At 35.6% G+C, this 20,517-nt stretch overlaps 1 protein-coding gene across 4 annotated transcripts in view; it reads right to left on the bottom strand.

Moving 5' to 3' along the window:
- DNAH12 (dynein axonemal heavy chain 12) overlaps nt 1-20,517 on the bottom strand; it is a 218,839-nt gene that overhangs the window by 41,309 nt on the left and 157,013 nt on the right. For all 4 annotated transcript variants that reach the window (XM_040454701.1, XM_040454703.1, XM_040454702.1 and 1 more), the window contains 5 exons: nt 14,694-14,908; nt 13,762-13,954; nt 11,515-11,707; nt 9,821-9,993; nt 5,893-6,033 (listed from right to left, as the gene is read on the bottom strand). In XM_040454701.1, the coding sequence (XP_040310635.1) occupies nt 5,893-6,033; nt 9,821-9,993; nt 11,515-11,707; nt 13,762-13,954; nt 14,694-14,908 (915 nt within the window). The remainder of the gene's footprint in view (nt 1-5,892; nt 6,034-9,820; nt 9,994-11,514; nt 11,708-13,761; nt 13,955-14,693; nt 14,909-20,517) is intronic.

Here is a 20,517-nt window from a genome sequence, read left to right as displayed (position 1 = left end):
GAGGGTGGGTAATGGGTATTGAGGAGGGCACCTTTTGGGAGGAGCACTGGGTGTAGTATGGAAACCAATTTGACAATAAACTTCATATATTGGAAAAAATAAAAAAATTAAAAAATTAAAAAAATAAAAAATAAAATGGACCTAGGATCTGAATGGACATTTTTCCAAAGAAGAAATACAGATGGCCAACAGGCACGTGAAAAGATATTCAACATCACTGATTATTAGGGGAATGTAAATCAAAACCACAGTAAGGTATTACCTCACACTAGTTAGATTCATTATGATATAAAAAAAAAAAAAAGACAAGAAATAAGTGTTAAGAGAATGTGGGGAAAAGGGAATTCTTGTACCCTGTTGGTGGAATATAAATTGGTCTGAGCATTATGGAAAATAGTATAGAGATTCCTCAAAACATTAACAATAGAATTACAATACAATCCAGCTATTTCACTTGGGGTATTTAATCCAAAGATTATGAAAACTCTCATTTGAAATGATATATGCACCCCAATGTTCACAGCAATATTATCCACAATAGCCAAGATATGGAAAAACCTAAATGTCAGTTGATGCATAAATGGATAAAGAAGATGTGGTCTATATATACAATAGAATACTACTCAGACATAAAAAAATAATAAAATATTGTCATTTGTGACATGGTTGGACCTGGAGGGTATTATGTTAAGTGAAATAAGTCAGAAACAGAAAGACAAAAACAGTACAATTTCACTCCTATGTGGAATCTAAAAATAAACAAAACAAAAACAAACTCATAGACACAAACCACAACAGATTGGTGGTTACCAGAAGGGAAGGGGGTTTGTCAGTGGTGAAATGGATGAAGGGGGTCAAATATATGCTGATGGATGGTAACTAGATTTTTGGAAGTGATCACTTTGTAGTGAATGCAGATGCTGAATTATAATATTGTATATCTAAAAATTATATAATGTTATATACCAATCTTACCTCAAAATATCAGAAACAAAAACAAAGAACAATGGCAATGAATAAAAAAACAGTAACACATATGATAGGTATTAATCCATCTATGTCAATAATCCACTTTAAATGTCAATGGCTTCAGTACATCAATTAAAAGACATAGACTATCAGAGTACAATCAAAAAATAAGACCTAACTCAGGGTGCCTGGGTGGCTCACTCAGTTAAGTATCAGACTTAGGCTCAGGTCATGATCTCACAGTTTGTGAGTTTGAGCCCCGTGTCAGGCTCTGTGCTGACAGCTCAATCCTAGAGCCTGCTTTGGAATCGATTCTGTCTCCCTCTCTCTGTCCCTCCTCCACTCGCACTCTGTCTCTCCCTCTCTCTCTCTCTCTCAAAAATAGACATTAAAAAATTTTTTTAAATATTAAAAAAATAAGACCTAATTATATGTGGTCTACAAAAAAACCCCATTTTAACTATGAAAACAGAGAGTCAAAGAAAAGGGATGGAGAAAGATATAGCGTGCTAATGTTAATCAAAATAAAGCTGGAGTAGCTATATTAATTTCAGAAAAAGAAGACTTCAGAGCAAGGAAAATTATCAGGGATAAAGAGGGTCATTACATAATGATAAAGGGGTCAATTCTCCAAAAGACCCAATGTTGTTAATGTGTATGTGCCTAACAAAAGAATGTCCAAATATATGAGATAAAACCTGATAGACAAAGAAAAATAGATCAATCTATTACTAAAATAGTAGTGGACAGATCCAGCAGCAGAAAATAGTAAAGACAGAGTTGAAATAACAGTACCATTATTCAACTAAATGCAGTTGACATCTATACAATACTTTATCAAACAACATCAAAATACACATTCTTCTCAGCCTCATATGGAACATTCACCAAGACAGAACACATTCTGGGTCATAAAACACACTTTAACAAATTTAAAAGAAGAGAAATCATACAAAGTATTCTCTCTGACTACAATAGAATTAAGCCAGAAATCAGTAACAGAGAGATAGCTAGGAAACCCCCAAATACTTGGCAATTAAACACACTTCTAAGTAATATATGGCTCAAAGAAGTTTCAAGAGAAATAAAAAAATATTTTGAATGAAATAAAAATGAAAACACAACTTATTCAGATTTGTGGAATGCAGCAAAAGTAATGCTCAGAGGGAAATTTAGAACACTGAATTCATTTATTAGAAAAGAAGATAAATTTAAAATCAATCATTTGGGTTTCCACCTTAAGACACTAGAAAAAGAAGATCAAATTAAATCCAAAGTAAGCAGAAGTGAAGAAATAATAAAAATCAGAGAAGAAATTTATGAAATTAAAACAAGTCAATAGGAAAAAAAATCAATAAAACTAAAATCTGGTTCTTTGAAAAGATCAATAAAATTGATTAACCTCTAGCCAGGATAACTAAGGAAAAAAGTGAGAAGACACAAATTACACATATCAGAAATGAAAGAAGGGCCATCATTACTAATTCCATTGACATAAAAAGATAATAAAGGAATATTATGAACTGTATCTCCTCAAATTTGATAACCTACCCGAAATGGATCAATTCTTTGGAAAATACAATCTGCCAAAATTCACAGAAGGAGAAACAGATAATCTGAATAGACCTTGTGTTAGTGTACTCATGCTGCCTTAACAAAGTATTATATACTGGATTGCATAAATAATGCAAATTTATTTTCTCAGAGTTCTGGAGTCTACAAGTTTGGATCAGGGTTCTGGCTGATTTGGTTTCTGATGAGACCTCTTCCTAGCTTATAGACAGTGACCTCCTTACTTTGTCCTCACATGGCCTTTCTTCTGTGTGCATACGGACAGAGAGAGTACTTTGGTATCTCTCTTTTTAAAGGGACATTAATTCTGTCAGATCAGGACCATACCTTTATGACTTTATTTAACCTGAATTACTTCCTTAGAAGTCTCATCTCTAAATATAGCCACAATGGAAGTTAGTGCATCAGCATATGAATTTGAGGGAAACACAACTATTCAGTCCATAACTATATCTATTAAAGAAATTGAATTGATAATTAAACTGATAACCTTCCAAAACAGAAACCACCACATTAAAATGGGTTCTGGAGAATTCTACCAAACTTATAGGAAGAAATTATACCAATTCTTTGCCATCTCTTCCAGAAAATAGCAGAAGGAATACTTTCCTAATTACTCTATGAAGCTAATATTACCCTAATACCAAAATTACACAGATAAAAGAAAACTACAGACCAATAGCTCTCAAGAACATGGATACAAAAATTCTCAGCAAGATACTGGCAAGTTGAATCAAACAATGTATAAAAAGAATAACACACCACAACAAAGTGGTATTTGTTTCAGGAATGTAAAGCTGTTTCAACATTAAAAAAAATCAATAAATGTAATCTATCATATAGATAAACTACAGAAGAAAAAGCACATGATCATATCAGTAGATGCAGAAAAGGCATTTGACAAAATCCAATACCCTTTCATGATAAAAATTCTCAGCAAACTTAGAGGGGAACGTCCTCAACTTGATAAAGAACATTTACCAAAAAAACCTACGGCTAACATCATACTTAAAAATAAGAAACTAGAAACTTTCCCACTAAGATCAGTAACAAAACAAGGATGTCCCTTTTCATCATTTCTTGTCAATATCATACTGAAAGTCCTAATACAATAAGAAAAAAAGATGTATTGCCTTTGTTTGTGGATAACATGATTATCTACGTAGAAAATCCAAAAATCTGAAAGAATTGACAACAAACTCCTAGAACTAATATGCAATTATATTAGCAAGGTTGCAGGATACAATGTTAATATACAAAAATCACTTTCATATAGATCAACAAGTGGAATTTTAAATTAAAAACACAATGCCATTTGCATTGGCACTCAAAAAGTGAAATACTTAGATATAAATTGAACAAATCATGTACAAGATCTATGTGAGAAAAACTATGACAATGTGATGAAAGAAATCAAAGAACTAAAGAAATGGAGAGATATTCCATGTTCATGAATAGGAAGAATCAATATTGTCAAGGTGTCAGTTCTTCCCAATTTGATCTATAGATTTAATGCAATCTCATGCAAAATCCAAGCAAGTTATTTTGCGTATAATTGACGGAGTTATTCTAACATTTATACAGAGGGGCAAAAGACCAAGAATATCCAACACAATATTGAAGGAGAAGAACACAACTGGAAAACTGACATCACTGGACTTCAAGGCTTACTATAAAGCTACAGTAATCAAAATAGGGTTGTGTGGGTAAAAAAATAAATAGACAAATCAATGGAACAGAATTTTGTGAATACTGACAAACTGATTTTCTCTAAAGTTCACTTTATATGAAGAGACACAAGACTCAGAATAGCCAAAACAATATTTAAGAACAAAGCCTAGGACTGACACTACCTGACTTCAAGACTTAGTATAAGGCTAATTAAGTCAATACTACAAAAAAAAAACCAAATAGATCAGTGATACGGAATAAAGAATTTAAAAATACACCCATAAATAGAACCACCTGATCTTTGACAAAAAGCAAGGGCAGTACAATGGAACAAAGACAGTCTTTTCAACAAATGGTGCTGGAACAGCTGGATGTCCACCTGCAATAATAATAATAATAATAATAATAATAAATTTAGACAGAGACCCTTCACAAAAATTAACTCAAAATGAATCATAGACATAAATGTAAAATGCAAAACTATAAAATTCCTAGAAGATTACATAGTAGAAAATCTAGGTGACCTTAGGTATGGCAATGATTTTTTTTATATATAACACCATGACCATGAAAGAAAGAAGCTGGACTTCATTAAAATTTAAAACTTCTGCTCTGCCAAAGACACTGTCAAAAGGAGAAGGCAAGCCACAGACTGAGAGAGAATATTTGCAAAAGGCATACCTGATGAAGGACTGTCATCAAACTCAACAATAAAAAATGAACAATCAAACTGAATCAAAAGTGGCCAAAAGACCTAACAGATACCTTACCGAAGAAGATATAAGGATGGCAAATAAGCATACAAAACATTAACAGTATCATGTGTCGTTAGCAAATTGTAAATTGAAATGAGAGAACAATACATATCTATTAGAATGGTCAAAATCCAGAATGCTGATAAGACCAAATGCTGGCAAGGATCTGGAGCAACAGGAACTCTTACTCATTGCTGGTGGAATGCAAAATGGTGCAGCTACTTTGGAAGAGAGTTTCTTAAAAACTAAACATACTCTTACCACATGACTCAGCAGTCTTTGGTAATTAAATGAGTTGAAAACTTATGTATATACAAAACATACACACAAATGTTTATAATTTTATGGTTAATATTCAAAACTTGGAAGTAATCAAAATGTTTTTCAGTAGGTGAATAGATAAACTGTGGTACATCCAGAAAATGGAATATTATTTCATGCTAAAAAGAAAGAAGCTATCAAGTCATGAAAAAACATGGAAGGGCCTTAAGTGCATATTACTAAGTGAAAGAAATCAATTTGAAAAGGCTCTATTTCTTTTTTTTTTTTAAGTAATCTCTACACCCAATGTGGGGCTTGAACTCAAAACCCCAAGGTTAAGAGTTGCATGTCCTACCAATTGAGCCAGCCAGGCACCCTGAAAAGACCTCTATTTCTTGACCTGGTTGGTGGTTACACAGACTTCTGCTTTATAAGAATTCATTGAACTGTACATGAATATTTTGTCGACTTTTACGTGTGACTCACATTTTAAAAATATAATAAACATCCAAACACCAATACTATTATAGAGAAATGTACAAGAAAAATCATGACTTAACCAGAGCAAAAACATGGTATCTTTCTGTGAGAAACCATCCTCATAGATTAGTTTCCCCATGCAAGTTTTTAAAATAAATAAATTAAGATAAAGCAAGTAACTTACAGAAGAAGATTGGCACATAATAAAAAGGAAAACAGAAGCTTGTCCTTCTCAAATAGTGATCGGCATATATTACAATATAAGTTGTATGTGAAGTGGTCATTTAAATATCGTAGGCGCTTTTCCAAAATTTTGGATTTGTTACTGAAAGGTTGAAAAACAGGCAAATATACTGTCAAACAAAACTAAGAAAAAATAAGTAAAAGATGAACTAACATATAAGTAGCCGCTGTTCACACACACACACACACACACACACACACACACACACACACACGAGTGCATATAAAATGGTGAAATCTGAGGAAGTTCTGTGAATTTCCTGGTTGTGATATTGTACTATAATAATGTAAAACTGTTACCACAGGAGACACTGAGTGAAGGATACATATGGGGCCTCCCTGTGTAGTTTTGTGTGTGTGCAACTTCTTCTAAATTTATATGTAAAAGACAGGGTATAAGACTAATGAGAAAATAAAATAGGGTTTATACCATCTGTTTTCAAAATTCTGAACTTATTATATTCCAAAATGACTGAAAATAATCACTAAATTAAGATACTTGCTCAATCTCTATTGGCGTGAATTTTTTTCTGGGTAGGGGACTATAAGAGATAAAGAATTATGAAATATTTACCTGTCCCAAAGAAGCTTTAAATCTAGATCAAGATGTATACATTTAAAAAAAAAAAAAAGATGAAAAGTCAGAAAACATATGAACAAAAGGTTACTTCCAGATGTGGTTATGGCTAATATCTGTCTTCTTTATGCTCTTATATGTTCAAAATTTTGCAATAATCACATATTACTTTCATTTTTTTAGTCCAAAAATTTTATCAGTAATATTTAAAAGACACTCATTCTGGAGAAGTTTGGGCAACTACATAGATACATACATACATACATACATACATACATACATACATACATACATAAATACATACATAAATAAGCAAGCAAGCAAGCAAGCAAGCAATTACCACATGACCCAGCAACTGCACTCCTGGGCATTTATCCTAGAAATGAAAACTTATGCTCACATAAAAACCTGTACATGTTATTCATAAGAGTTAAAAATTGGAAATAACCCAGATGTCCTGTAGTACATCGATACCATGAAATATTTCTCAGCAATAAAAAGGAACAAACTACTGACACACACAACAACCTGAATGAGTCCCCAGAGAATTAAGCTGGGTGAATAAAAGCCAATCCTTAAAAGTTATGTGCTATATGATCCCATTTATATGACATTCTTGAAATGACAAAATTACAGAAACGGAGAATGGATTAGCAGTTCTCAAAGATTAAGGAGAGGGTGGGGATGGGAAAGAAGTGGGTGTGGCTATAAAAGGGCAGCATGGGAATCCTTGTGGTAATAGTGATGTTCCCTATCTTGACTGTATCAACAGCAATGTCCTGGTGGTGATCATTGTAGAAGTTTTCAAGATGTCACCATTGAGGAAACTGGGTAGAGAATACACAGGATTGCTCTGTTTTCTCTTTCTTTCTTTCTTTCTTTCTTTCTTTCTTTCTTTCTTTCTTTCTCTCTCTCTCTCTCTCTCTCTCTCTCTCTCTCTCTCTCTCTCTTTCTCTCTTTCTATTCTCTACACCCAACGCCTGGCTCAAACTCACAACCCCAAGATCAAGAGTTGCATGCTCCACCAACTGAGCCAGCCAGGCACCCCCACTGTATAATTTCTTATAACTACATGTGAATCTACATTTATCTCAAAATTAATTTTAATTTTAAATTTTAGTTTAATTTTTAAAAAGCAATCCTTTGATCCATGGAAAGGTGAGAGAAGAGTAGGGGATAGTGACACTTCTCTGAGCAGACCTTTTAGTTCAGGATTTACTTCTGGAGTCATATTAATGGGTTATATGCTCAAAAATATAATAAAATTAAAATCAACAAGGGTGAAGGGAAAACTCTAAAATGAAATTACAAAAAAATCCAAACCAACAACAAATGAACCTAACTGTATTTCACATCAATAACATTGCCATGCTGAAGGAGGAAAAATTAACACAAGTAATTTTTTGAATATAGTTTTTTATGTCTAAAAACAAAAAGACTGTAATTTTCTGTGTGGACATCTGCATCCAATTCTCTTCAGTATATACCTAAGAATCACTGGATTTGCTGATTACTAGATCATATGGCAAATCTATGTTTAATATTTTCAAGAATGTCCTCAATATTTCCAAAGTGGCAGCACTAATTTACATTCCTGCCAGCAGTGTATGAGGGTTCTGATGACTCTGCATCCTTGCTGACACTTGTTATCGACATTTATGTCAATTCCTCAACTTGAATTTTCTCCATCGTGTGGATGGTGTAAGTTCAAATTCCAAATTCCAACTGGTAATCTTAGGGATTTCAGTCACTCCAGCGAGACTGTTCTACCAAGAGCCCATGTAGACCATATATGGTAGGCTCAAATCATATTTTTATTCTACTTAACAAATACAGTAGTTACTAAGCACCAGATGCTGTGATAAACACTTCACAAATATTAAATTCTTATAACAATTCTAAAAGGTAGGTATGATTATTATCTCTATTTTATAGATAAAAAATTTTGAGGCAATTACAGAAAGGTTAACTGACTTGACTGTACTAATGTAGCTAGTATGTGGCAGAACTGAGATTTCACCCCCTACTCCAGTCTGACTTTAAAACCTGTGTATGTTTATTAATTGATTAAAGTGAAAATATCTAGCAAACAATTAGAAATGTGGGCCTGGGAGCACCTGGGTGGCTCAGCCAGTTGAGTGACTTGATTTCAGCTCAGGTTATGATCCCAGGGTCATGGGATGGAGCCCAGGTTATGATCCCAGGGTCATGGGGAGACTCCATGCTGAGTGTGGAGACTGCTTGGGATTCCCTCTCTCTTTTTTTCTCTCTCTCTCCCTCTGCCCCTCTCGCCCGCTTGCACACACTCTCTCTACAAATAAAAAAAAAATTTAAGGGGCGCCTGGGTGGCTCACTTGGTTGAGCATCTTCAGCTCAGGTCATGATCTCATGGCTTGTGAGTTTGAGCCCCGCATCGGGTTCTGTGCTGACAGCTCAGAGCCTGGAGCCTGCTTCAGATTCTGTCTCTCTCTCTCTCTCTGCCCCTCCCCCACTGGCTCTCTCTCTCTCTCTCTCTCTCTCTCTCAAAAATAAATAAACATTAAAAAATTTAAAAAAATTAATTACAAAGAAATATGGGACTGAAGCTTTTTATTTTTTAAGTTTTATTCATTCATTCATTCATTCATTCATTTTTAAAATTTATTTATTTTTGAGAGAGAGTGCATGCATGAGCAGAGCAGGGGCGGGGCAGAGAGAGAGGGAGAGAGTGAGAATCCCAAGCAGACTCTGCACTGTCAGCGTGGAGCCCAACACGGGACTCAAACTCATGAAACCTGAGATCATGACCTGAGTCAAAATCAAGAGTCAGAGGTCAACTAAATGAGCCACCCAGGCACCCCAAATTTTATTTATTTTTTTAAGAATTTATTTTTAAGCAATTTCTACACCCAATGTGGGGCTCAAACTCACAACCCAAGATCAAGAGTTGCTTGCTCTACTGACTGAGCCAGCCAGGCACCCTGGGACTGAAACTTTTTAGAGATCTCAAAGGTGGAGAAAGATATTGTAGTTGCCAGCAAAGATAAGTCAGGTGCCATATTAAAATATTTAAAAGAGGCAGGGAGGACTAAAGCTAATCCTTCTATGCCTACATTTTGAGTGGGGGTGAAATAAAACTTAGAATAAAATGGAGGCTTTCTCTCTCCCTCTCTTTCTTTCAACTTTTCCTATTTTTAAATACTCTGTAATGAATGCATATTACATATTAAGAAAAAAAAGTTATGTATTTTTTAATGGAAAGCATGGTGGAAATCCAACATAGGGAGGATGAATGAAGCTAGGGAAGGTTTACCTGTCATGAATGGAGTTGATGTAAAGGTTCACAAACCAGGTGAGAGAGTACTGGTACATGGGATCGATGTTAGCCAGGTCTGCAATGCTGAAGAATAATACTGATGAATGTTTAGCAATGGGTCTGTAGCCTTCTCGAGACTCTGCTATTTTGAGTTCTGTTTTCTCTGCAATCTAGAAGAAGAGAAGAATCAAGATTAAGAAGTAGGAAATGTGTTTTTTTAATTATGTGTTTTTCATGTAATAAAGTTTATGTTAAAAAAAAAATAACCCTCTAACTCAATGGCAAAATTACAGAGGTATGGTTTACAAGGAAAGGTTTTAGTATGCTAGAAGCTGGAAAGACAGAAAGACAAAAAGAAAGACAGAAAGACAGAAACAAAGAGGGAGAGAGGGAGGAAAAAGGAAAAGGAAGGAAAGAATTAGGAAGGGAGGGAAGAGGAAGAAGGGAGGGAGAAGAATGAATGAAAAATAGTTTAAGGTTGTGTTTCTTGTTTGGGGAATACCAGAGCTGTCAATCTTTGCTTTTTTTGTCTGGATCTGACATGTGTCTACTATAGTCACTCATCTTCTTTTATTTCAATAGGTCAGAGAGAGGGAGAAAGAGAGAAAGAAAGAGGGAGAGGGAGGGAGAGAGAGAGAGAAGGAAGGAGGGAGGGAGGGAGGAAAGGGGGAGGGAGAGAATGTGCACATGTGTATGTTTAAGGTGTCAACATGTGTACCAGAACCCAGCAAAAGTCTGGGAAAGTAGATTTCACAAATATTTGTTAGCTGATGGGGTTATAGAACAGTACCTTTTCAATTAGCTTCTTGTATGTTTAACATTTCTGGACACAGTAGGGGTGTTAATATTTGACCCCAAAAGAAAAAACTTCTGAAAGATAACAGCTCTTCAGCTGACAACTCTATCTGATAGAATGCTATTCCATAGGAAAAATGTGTAGAGCACTTATTCAATCCACTTTTCCTTCTTTGGACACACTATCTACAGACTCTGCTGAATGAGTGTGCCTGGGTAGTCATGTTTATACTGAATGATCCTCTTTGTAGCTGATTCAGTCAGGAAGTAGAGATAGAACTGGGCCCAAGATAAGCTAAATCAATTCTTCCCCCAGAGAATTAGAATTTTAAGAGCCTCAGAAGCTGAAGTCAAGTGGTACTGGGCATTAGTGCTAATAAAAGGTAATGGAACCAAACCCGGTTTCTACAGGCAAGACAAATGTTTGAAGGAACAGATGTAAAGTGTTACCAGAGAAATTGGTTTTAAGATGGAGAGGCACATATGAGGACTACACAGTCTTAGAGAGGGGCAGACAAAGAGCATAGAAACGTTCCATTTATTCTTGAGGCCAGTATGTACTTCTGTAATTGGGGAAATAAAATGCTCCCTTGTATCTTTTTTTTTTTTTTTTTCAATTTGAGCATAGTTGGCACACAATGTTACATTAGTTTCAGGTATAAATATAGTGACTGGACAAGTTGATACATTATGCTATGTTCACCACAAGTATAGCTACCATCTGTCAGTATACAACACTATTACAATGTTTTTTACTATATTCCTTATGCTGTCCTTGTATCTTTTTTATTTGAGCTAATTTGAGTGTGCTTCTGTTCCTTGCAAACAAACTTTCTCCAGAGTTATACTGGGAGAAAATTGAAAGAGTCAAAAGGTTGCTAGGACTCTTTTTTCACCTGCTGTTTCTTTGTTATCTCATTGGACATCATTTTAGCAGAGTCTAAGACTTTAATTGCACTTTCATCTTCTAAAATGTTGCCTTCTGAAGATGATAATGTTGCTAAAATTTTCTTCTCTATATCTTTTAGCTGTTTCTTATTAGCTGCAGACTGAAGAATAAGGGCATTTCGTTCCTCTTCTAATTCTGGTCTAAAAAAATAGAAACATTTAGTCTAAACTTGCAGTATTTTATCAAGTTCATATCTAAATACTAGGTATCACAATTTTGCAGACATTTAAATAATTCTGTAGAAATGTAACACAAACTAAGATATATAACACAAACTTTATCCTAAGGAAAAAGGTTATTTCCATACAAATGATAGTTTGAGAAACATGAGCAAAAAATGATCATTAAATTCACATATGTGAAATGTGGCAATAACTTAATAAGTCTAAGAATGCGCTATGTTTATCCATACGGCTTAGATAGTTTTGTGAGGATAAGAACTGGAGAAGAAACACAACAGAAAACTTCTTATCTATTCATTGGCTTTTTCTTTTTAAAAATTTTTTTTTCAACGTTTTTATTTATTTGTGGGACAGAGAGAGACAGAGCATGAACGGGGGAGGGGCAGAGAGAGAGGGAGACACAGAATCGGAAACAGGCTCCAGGCTCTGAGCCATCAGCCCAGAGCCTGACGCGGGGCTCGAGCCCATGGACCGCGAGATCGTGACCTGGATGAAGTGGGACGCTTAGCCGACTGCGCCACCCAGGCGCCCCTCGTTGGCTTTTTCATATTCAGTGTTACTTTCATTATCTCTTCCGCAAGAGCAGAATCAGAAAAGATGACTCATCATACAATTGTCTCTTCAGGTAAAAGACAAAATTGGCACTTAACATATTTACAAATATAGTATAAAACTTCAAAATATCGTAATTCACCATGTTCAGGAATATGTTAGGACATGGTTCTGTCTTGGATACTATACAAGTGGGATTCAAATATTGGAAGTAACAAAAATAACACACGATTACATAATTTCCCTTATAATTTGGTTTCATAAAATAGAGTGCTTGATAATGCTATGTGAAGCTCCAAGTGGAATCAAAGATTTCTTTCAGGAAGCAATCCTTTACTAGTAGCCCTATCAGGTATTTTAATATCTTTTTCTCATTTAAAACATAACACATGCTAGTAATGGAAAAATACATAAAGTATCAAAAAATAATTAAAATTATCCACAATCTTGCCACCCTTAGAGATGACCACTGTTAACATTCTGGCATATTCCCTCCCAAGTGGACAGATATATATACATATAATTCATGCATTAACTTTTTTTTTTAACAAAATATTACCCATACTATGTACAGTTTTGTATCCTGTTTTTTCATTCTTATCTAAGTATTTCATCACTCATTCTTATTTCACTATTTCACTATATAACTCAACTATTTCATTATTTCATTAACATCCTATATTTAAGTCTTTCAACACATTTCTGATTTTGTCCACAGCATATATTCTTAGGGATGAACTCTTTGGCTCAAACAATCAGATACAAGTCTGAAGTCAAGGCATGTCTCCTGAATCCTACTACCCATACTAGGAGCTCAATATAACATGGTTGGCTTATGACTTACTTGTTACAGAATGGCTATTTTATTTTATTTTTTATGTTTATTTTTATTTTTTGAGAGAGGGTGAGCGCATGCAAGTGGGGGATGGGGAGAAGGAAGGGGAGGGAGAGAATCCCAAGCACAGGGTACAATCTCACGATCATGACCTGAGCTGAAATAAGAGGTGGACACTCAACTGAATGAGCCACCCAGGTACCCCCAGAACAGCTATTTTAAAGGATTACATACTTATTTTATAACAATACATAAAATTTGACAAGGTTTTGGAATAATCACATAACAAAAGTATTAATGACCTACAAATATTCCTCTTTAGGCCATCTGGAAGCATATAAGGAAATGTATACACTTCACTCATATGAGGACTTTAAGATACAAAACAGATGAACATAAGGGAATGGAAGCAAAAATAATATAAAAACAGGGAGGGGGACAAAACATAAGAGACTCTTAAATATGGAGAACAAACAGAGGGTTGCTGGAGGGGTTGTGGGAGGGGGGATGGGCTAAATGGGTAAAGGGCATTAAGGAATCTATTCCTGAAATCATTGTTGCACTATATGCTACTAACTTGGATGTAAATTTAAAAAAATAAAGAAAATTAAAAAAAAATACACACCTCTCCTTTGCAACAACAATACCTAGTAACTGATCTTCAAGTCCTTCCGGAGTTATCATGAAATTGAGCACAGACACCTTTGTAGCCAGTTCTGGCATAAAGTGTGGATTTCTCAGTTTTGTGGTGATATAAAACTTGAAATCAAAGGAATACTCAATAATGACCTCACCAAGTCTGATGCAGTCAATGCCACCTATATTTCAGAAAGCAAACACATGATAAGTAAGCCACAGTTGTACAGCTCCTCCATGTTAAGGCCATTCCTGAGATAAGTAACGGGTCTTAAAGTAATATAAAATAGAATAGAGGTGTGACAAAAGTCATGGACACACAGGCAAATAAGCAATTATACAGCAGGACTCATTCATTCTGGAGTGGTCTAAGACATTTTCTGTCGTTGTCATGGAGCCTTCTAAATCAAAATTCCTTTTGATCTTACCTCCTCTATAAATTTTCAATCATGAGTCCAAGATTATTTGTATATTACTAAAGCTGTTAAAAATACTAGAGCTTGGCAGAGATAAAAATTTTTATAAGCAGAAAGATGTAAGGTTGGCACTATCTACCCAAAGTCAACTCTGGTCCACATTAACCATTACTATTCATACTAATGGACTTTCTGAGCTCCATGGTCACAAGATAAAGTAATTTCAGGCTGGCTTCAACTTCTTTATATTCTCTACTGAACAACCATCTAGATAACAGTGGTTAACATAATGAACAGAGGGCAAGATATTTATTTTAGAATATCTGACCAAAATTCATTCCTGATACTTGTTTCAAATTTCCTTTCACACATAACAATGACCCAGAAGTTTGAGTTATTAACATTATTCTTAAATTTATGTAGTGGCTTTCTTGCCTCAAAGATATGTCTTAAAGATAATCCAACCATCTTTCAGTGCTACCAGCTAATATTAATGAACTTCTACCTTGCTTAAAAGTTTGTCTAAGTAGTAAAGGCTCCAAAGATGGGTCCAGTTCTTCACCAACATTTTCTAATAGAAGTGGAGTTCCAAACTGAATACAATTTTCCAGTGTTCTCATATAGTCCGAATCAGATAACTTAATAATGCTAAGCTGATTTTCTTTTTCAGAGTTTTTGATCCACTTATTGGCTTGACCCTGAGGGTCAATCATTAAGGGCCTAGAATATAATAAGAAAAATTCTGAGGGAAATAAATAGATGTCAGTATTTCTTTAAAATTATGTAATTTAAATAATAAACATCACCATCAATCTGTATCAATGCAAAGTGTTTATGTACATTATCAAGATTAATCTTCACGAGAGTCCTATGAGAAAAAAGTAAACACTTTCTTATACTATACACAAAAATAAATTCAAAATGGATGAAAGACCTAAATGTGACACAAAACCACCCTAGAGGAGAGCAATAACCTCTTTGACATTGGTTGTCACCACTTCTTACTAGATATGTCTCTTGAGGCAAGGGAAACAAAAGCAAAAATAAACTATTGGGACTTCATCAAGACAAGATGCTTCTGCACAGAAAAGGAAACAATCAATAAAATGAAAAGGCAACTGACAGAATAGAAGACTATGTTTGCAAATGACATATCTGATAAAGAGTCTCCAAAATCTATAAAGAACTTATCAAACTCAACACCCAGAAATATCTAGCTAAAAAATGGGCAGGGACACCTAGGTGGCTCACTGGGTTAAGCATCTGCCTCTTGATTTCAGCTCAGGTCATGATCTCATGTTTCATGGGTTCAAGCACCATGTCAGGTTCTGTGCTGATAGTGCAAAGCCTGCTTGGGATTCTCTGCCCCTCTCTCTCTGCCCCTCCCCTGCTCATGCATGCATATGTGCTATGTGTGCTGTGTGTGTGTGTGTGTGTGTGTGTGTGTGTGTGTGTATACATAAATGGTAGAAGACATGAATAGATTTTCCCAAAGAAGACATAAAAATGGCTAGCACACACATGAAAAGGCGCTCAACACCACTCAACATCCGGGAAATACAAATCAAAACCATAATGAAGAGAACCTGGGTGGCTCAGTCTGTTAAGCATCCAGCTCTTGATTTTGGCTCAGGTCATGATCTCCTGGTTGTGAGATCAAGCACCGCATTGAGCTCCACGCTGGGTGTGGAGCCTGCTTAAGATTCTCTCCCTCCCCCTTCCTCTGCCCCTCCCCTGCTCATGCACATTCTATCTCTCTCTCTCTCAAAAAAAACTGCAATGAGATATCACCTCATACCAGTTAGAATGTCTAAAATTAACAACACAGGAAATAAGAGGTGTTGGGGAGAATGTGCAATTTTTGTCATTTATCTTTGAAATGAAGAAAGTCAGTCTCAGGGAGTACTTTGTCCAAGGTTCCAAAATTAGTTCCAAGTCAGAAGTAGAATCTTGTGAACCTGTAAGCTGTGCTCTTTCAAATATAATGCATGGTCTTCATGGTAATTTTAATAAATGACATCTATTAACATAATATGAAACATAAACCTATTTATTTGATAAAAACTTAAAATGGGAGTTACCAGCCTATAATGGGTTCCCTCAGGTTATGAGTAGAACCAAAAACTAAGTTTCCAAATTTTGTCTGGTATGTACTTGAGACCTATTTAGTAAATTTTTCTATGCCATTATGGTAAAGGCTTTGTGATCAATAACAAACAATTCATGGTTTCAGATATTTAAAAAATAATGTGCTTTCCTCTTTTTCTATGATGATATTGACTGTCCTAGGTTCCTTTTATATTCAGTACAGTGCATGAAATCATTCCCACTGTTGGTGGGAATGCAAACTTGTACAGCCACTCTGGAAAACAGTATGGAGATATCTCAAAAAGTTAAAAATAGATCTACCCTATGATCCAGTAATGGTACTACTAGGTATTTACCCAAAGGATATAAAAATACTGATTTGAAGGGGCACATGTATCCCCATGTTTATAGCAGCATTACTAACAATAGCCAAATTATGGAAAGAGCCCAAATGTCCATTGACTCATGAATGGATAAAGAAGATGTGGAATATTTGATCAGCCATCAAAAAGAATGAAATCTTGCCATTTACAATGACATGGATAGAGTTAGAGTATATTATGCTAAGCAAAATAAGTCAGAGAAAGACAAATACTATATGATTTCACTCATAAGTGGAATTTAAGAAAAAAAAGACAGATGGGGGAAAACAAAGAGAGACAAACCAAGAAACAGATTCTTAACTATAGAAAACGAACTGAGGGTTACTGGAGGGGAGCTGAGTGGAGGGTTAAATAGGTGATGAGGATTAAGGAGGGCATTTGTTGTGATGAGCATTAGGTGTTGTATGTAAGTAAGGAATCGCCAAATCCTATACCTGAAACTAATATTACACTGTATGTTAACTAACTGAATTTAAATAAAAACTTGAAAAAGAAAAAAAAGACAGAACACTCGAATTATTAGCTGACTGGTTGTTTTCATTCCCAGCTCAAATTGTGCTGAAATCCTATTAAAAATACAAAAAGGTCCAGATACTAGTTAAAATTTACTTTTGCTATCACAGCAAATAGTGGAAAAGTGTTCTGGAAATGAGAAAGTTATTTTGCATACAACTGCTTAAAAATTTTTTTTATGTTTATTTATTTTTAAGAGCAAGAGAGAGCATGAGGAGAGGGGCAGAGAGAGGGGAGGGGCAGAGAGAGGGGAGGGGCAGAGAGAGGGGGGAAACACAGAATCTGAAGAAGGCTCCAAGCTCTGAGCTGTCAGCACAGAGCCCGACACGGGGCTCGAACTCACAGAATGTGAGATCATGACCTGAGCCAAAGTTGGACGCTTAACCAACTGAGCCACCTAGGCACCCCAGCATACAACTGCTTAAAAATGGACTAGATGCTCTTAGTACTTTTCAAGGTCCTGTTTGAAGGAATTGGTTTTCATTTTTATATATCCTTATCATTGGAAAAATATAGTATTGTTGACTCCCTTTCAATAAGTAACAATTTTTGTAAATTAACACTTAATACTAATCAACGTTTTTGTTAATACATAAATTAATGTTCTTGGTAATACAGTAGAGATTGTTGTTTATTATAAAAGAAATCCGGGGTGCCTGGGTTGCTCAGTTGGCTAAGCGTCTGACTTCGACTCAGGTCAGTATCTCATATTCTGTGAGTTCGAGCCCAGCATTGGGCTCTGTGCTGACAGCTCAGAGCCTGGAGCCTGCTTTGGATTCTGTGTCTCCCTCTCTCTTTGCCCGTCCCCTGCTCATGCTCTGTCTCAAAAGTAAACAAACATTAAAAAAGTTTTTTAAAAAACACCAGAAATCCAATTCCAACTTAATACACTCTTATGTATTACATACATAAGTGGAAAACTGAGTTGTATCCAGAGAGATGAGACCTTGCCATAGCATTTGTATTTCAAGCATACCTTACTATAGGTATGACAGTATGCTAGCCTACATTTGAGATCTTTGGGCAGTCTGAATTAAAAAGAAATCCATCTATGCTTCTGACAGAGGAAGTAATTTGGGGCAAATAAAAGCATTGCTGTTAAGTAGCCAGAACGATGTGTTAATAAAGCAGCAAAGTATTTTCATTGTGGTTAAAAAGTAAGCAAAGTCAGATTTTGAGGTACAGACACTAAAATGAGGAATTTGAAGATGATAATTAGTTTTAAAAATTAATATTTATTGAGCACTTATTTGTGCTGGGCACTTTCTCACAACATTTCTATGAGGTAGGAGTTATTATTACCCCCATTTACAGGAGGGGCACCTAAGGCATTGAGAGGTCAAGTAAGTTACCAAAATCTCAAGACAGAAAGTGACAGGGGAAAATTTGAATTCGTCTATCCCGACACTGGAATCTGTACTGCTGTGACCACTGCACAATATTATAAACAGATAAACCTCTAGAAATCATGAACAAGCACAATAAGGATTAATTATAAACCATAGTTCTCACTGAGTAGCTAAATAATAATAAAAAAAAAATCCTCCTGCTACCTAGTACTGGTAGATAAAATAGGGCATTTGAAAAATACATAGGTGACATACATACATAATACATAAACATACACAGGGAAAAACACAGAAACACAGGCAAAACTGAATTCCAGAATAATACATATGGGAGCTGAAATGACAGCTAGCCTTGGGGAGACTGTCAGTTCTAATAAACAAAGGGGTCCTTGAGTCCATATATGGCAGGAAGCTAGAACCGAGACCCATGTATTAAGCTTAAACCCATAAAAGGCTTAGTGAAATCACAGAAAAAAATCTATGCATAAGGAGACAGGAAGGTAGTGTTTTTATTCCAGTTTTACCTCCAGCTGGGAAAAAGTCCCCTGAGAATCTGTAACCATTGGTCTATATTTCATGCCAGAATTCAGCTGTCATAGGAAGGAGGGACAGAAAGGTGAAAAAGTCCTACCCTTGAAGGCCCACATGAACAAGGATTTTCTAAGACTGAGTAAGAATCAAAATTACAGAGAACTCCCACTTTGACCCATAACAACCCAACATGGTACACAAAAGAACAGCAATCCACCTCCAGGGAAAAAGCAAAAATGTAGAGGCACACTTTCTGTGTCATGGGCATTCATGAACAGATGAAAGCTGAAGACAAAACTAACACAGATTAAAAACACTGCAGAACTCTAACCCTCGTTCTAAGCATCGACCCATGGCTAGATTAATTTAAAGTTTTTGGTCTTCTGAACTTTATCTGAGCAACAAGACCCAAACCCAGCGCAACTCATGATTAGGCTGACTCAAATCTCTGTACTAATGTCATGATAGAAAAAGAGGAATGCTCATTTCCAGTAGTTAATACTGTTTAGCTCAGTCCCCATTGTTGGACCCATGATATCTGGCATTCAAGCAAATATTATGAGATACTTAAATAAGCAAGGAAAAAAATGTCTAAACATTCTCAGGAGACAAAGAAATTAACAGAAACAGACTCACAGAGGACATAAATGTTGGAAATATTAGACAAGAAATTTAACAATAACTGTGATTAAAATGTAAAAGAGTTACTGGAAAAGGTGGATAACATGCCTAAAGAGAAGATCTTCATCAGAGAGATGAAATTATAAGAAAGAGTCAAATGGAAACACTAGAAATAAAAAAATATGATGTCAAATCTAAATATTTCCTTTCATGGGCTGTATGTAGTGGACTCAGCAGAACCAGACAGTTTTATAGAAGTTACCTAGACTGAAACTCAAAAAGAAAGAAGTGGCTAAAACCAAAACAGAGCATCCCATAGCTTTGGGACAATATCAAAAAGACTTACAAACATAAGTAATCCCAGAGATAAGAGAGAGAGAAAATGAAATAGATCTGAGAAACTCAGAGAACTTCAGAAAGAATACCAAGATGAACTCTCACTCTCTCTCTCTCTCTTTCTCTCTCGATGCAGGAAAAAAGCCTCTGTGGCCACTTATATTGGTGACATCAAGGGTGACAGTCATAGATGACTATACTGGGCTCAAGTGGCAAGAAGCAAAGTCTGAGCTATGAGGAAGGACATTAATCCTTTAAAAGTACACAATCCAGGAACTGGAGAGTGTGATGCTAAGTGAAATAAGCCATACAGAGAAAGACAGATACCATATGGTTTCACTCTTATGTGGATCCTGAGAAACTTGACAGGAACCCATGGGGGAGGGGAAGGAAAAAAAAAAAAAGAGGTTGGAGTGGGAGAGAGCCAAAGCATAAGAGACTGTTGAGAACTGAGAGCAAATTGAGGGTTGATGGGGGGTGGGAGGGAGGAGAGGGTGGGTGATGGGTA

This window comes from Herpailurus yagouaroundi, unplaced genomic scaffold, assembly GCF_014898765.1.
Source record: "Herpailurus yagouaroundi ecotype Mexico unplaced genomic scaffold, PumYag 213, whole genome shotgun sequence".
NCBI classification, from domain to species: domain Eukaryota; kingdom Metazoa; phylum Chordata; class Mammalia; order Carnivora; family Felidae; genus Herpailurus; species Herpailurus yagouaroundi.
Note: the sequence above shows the minus strand (reverse complement) of the source record. Positions and strands in the feature narration are given on the sequence as shown.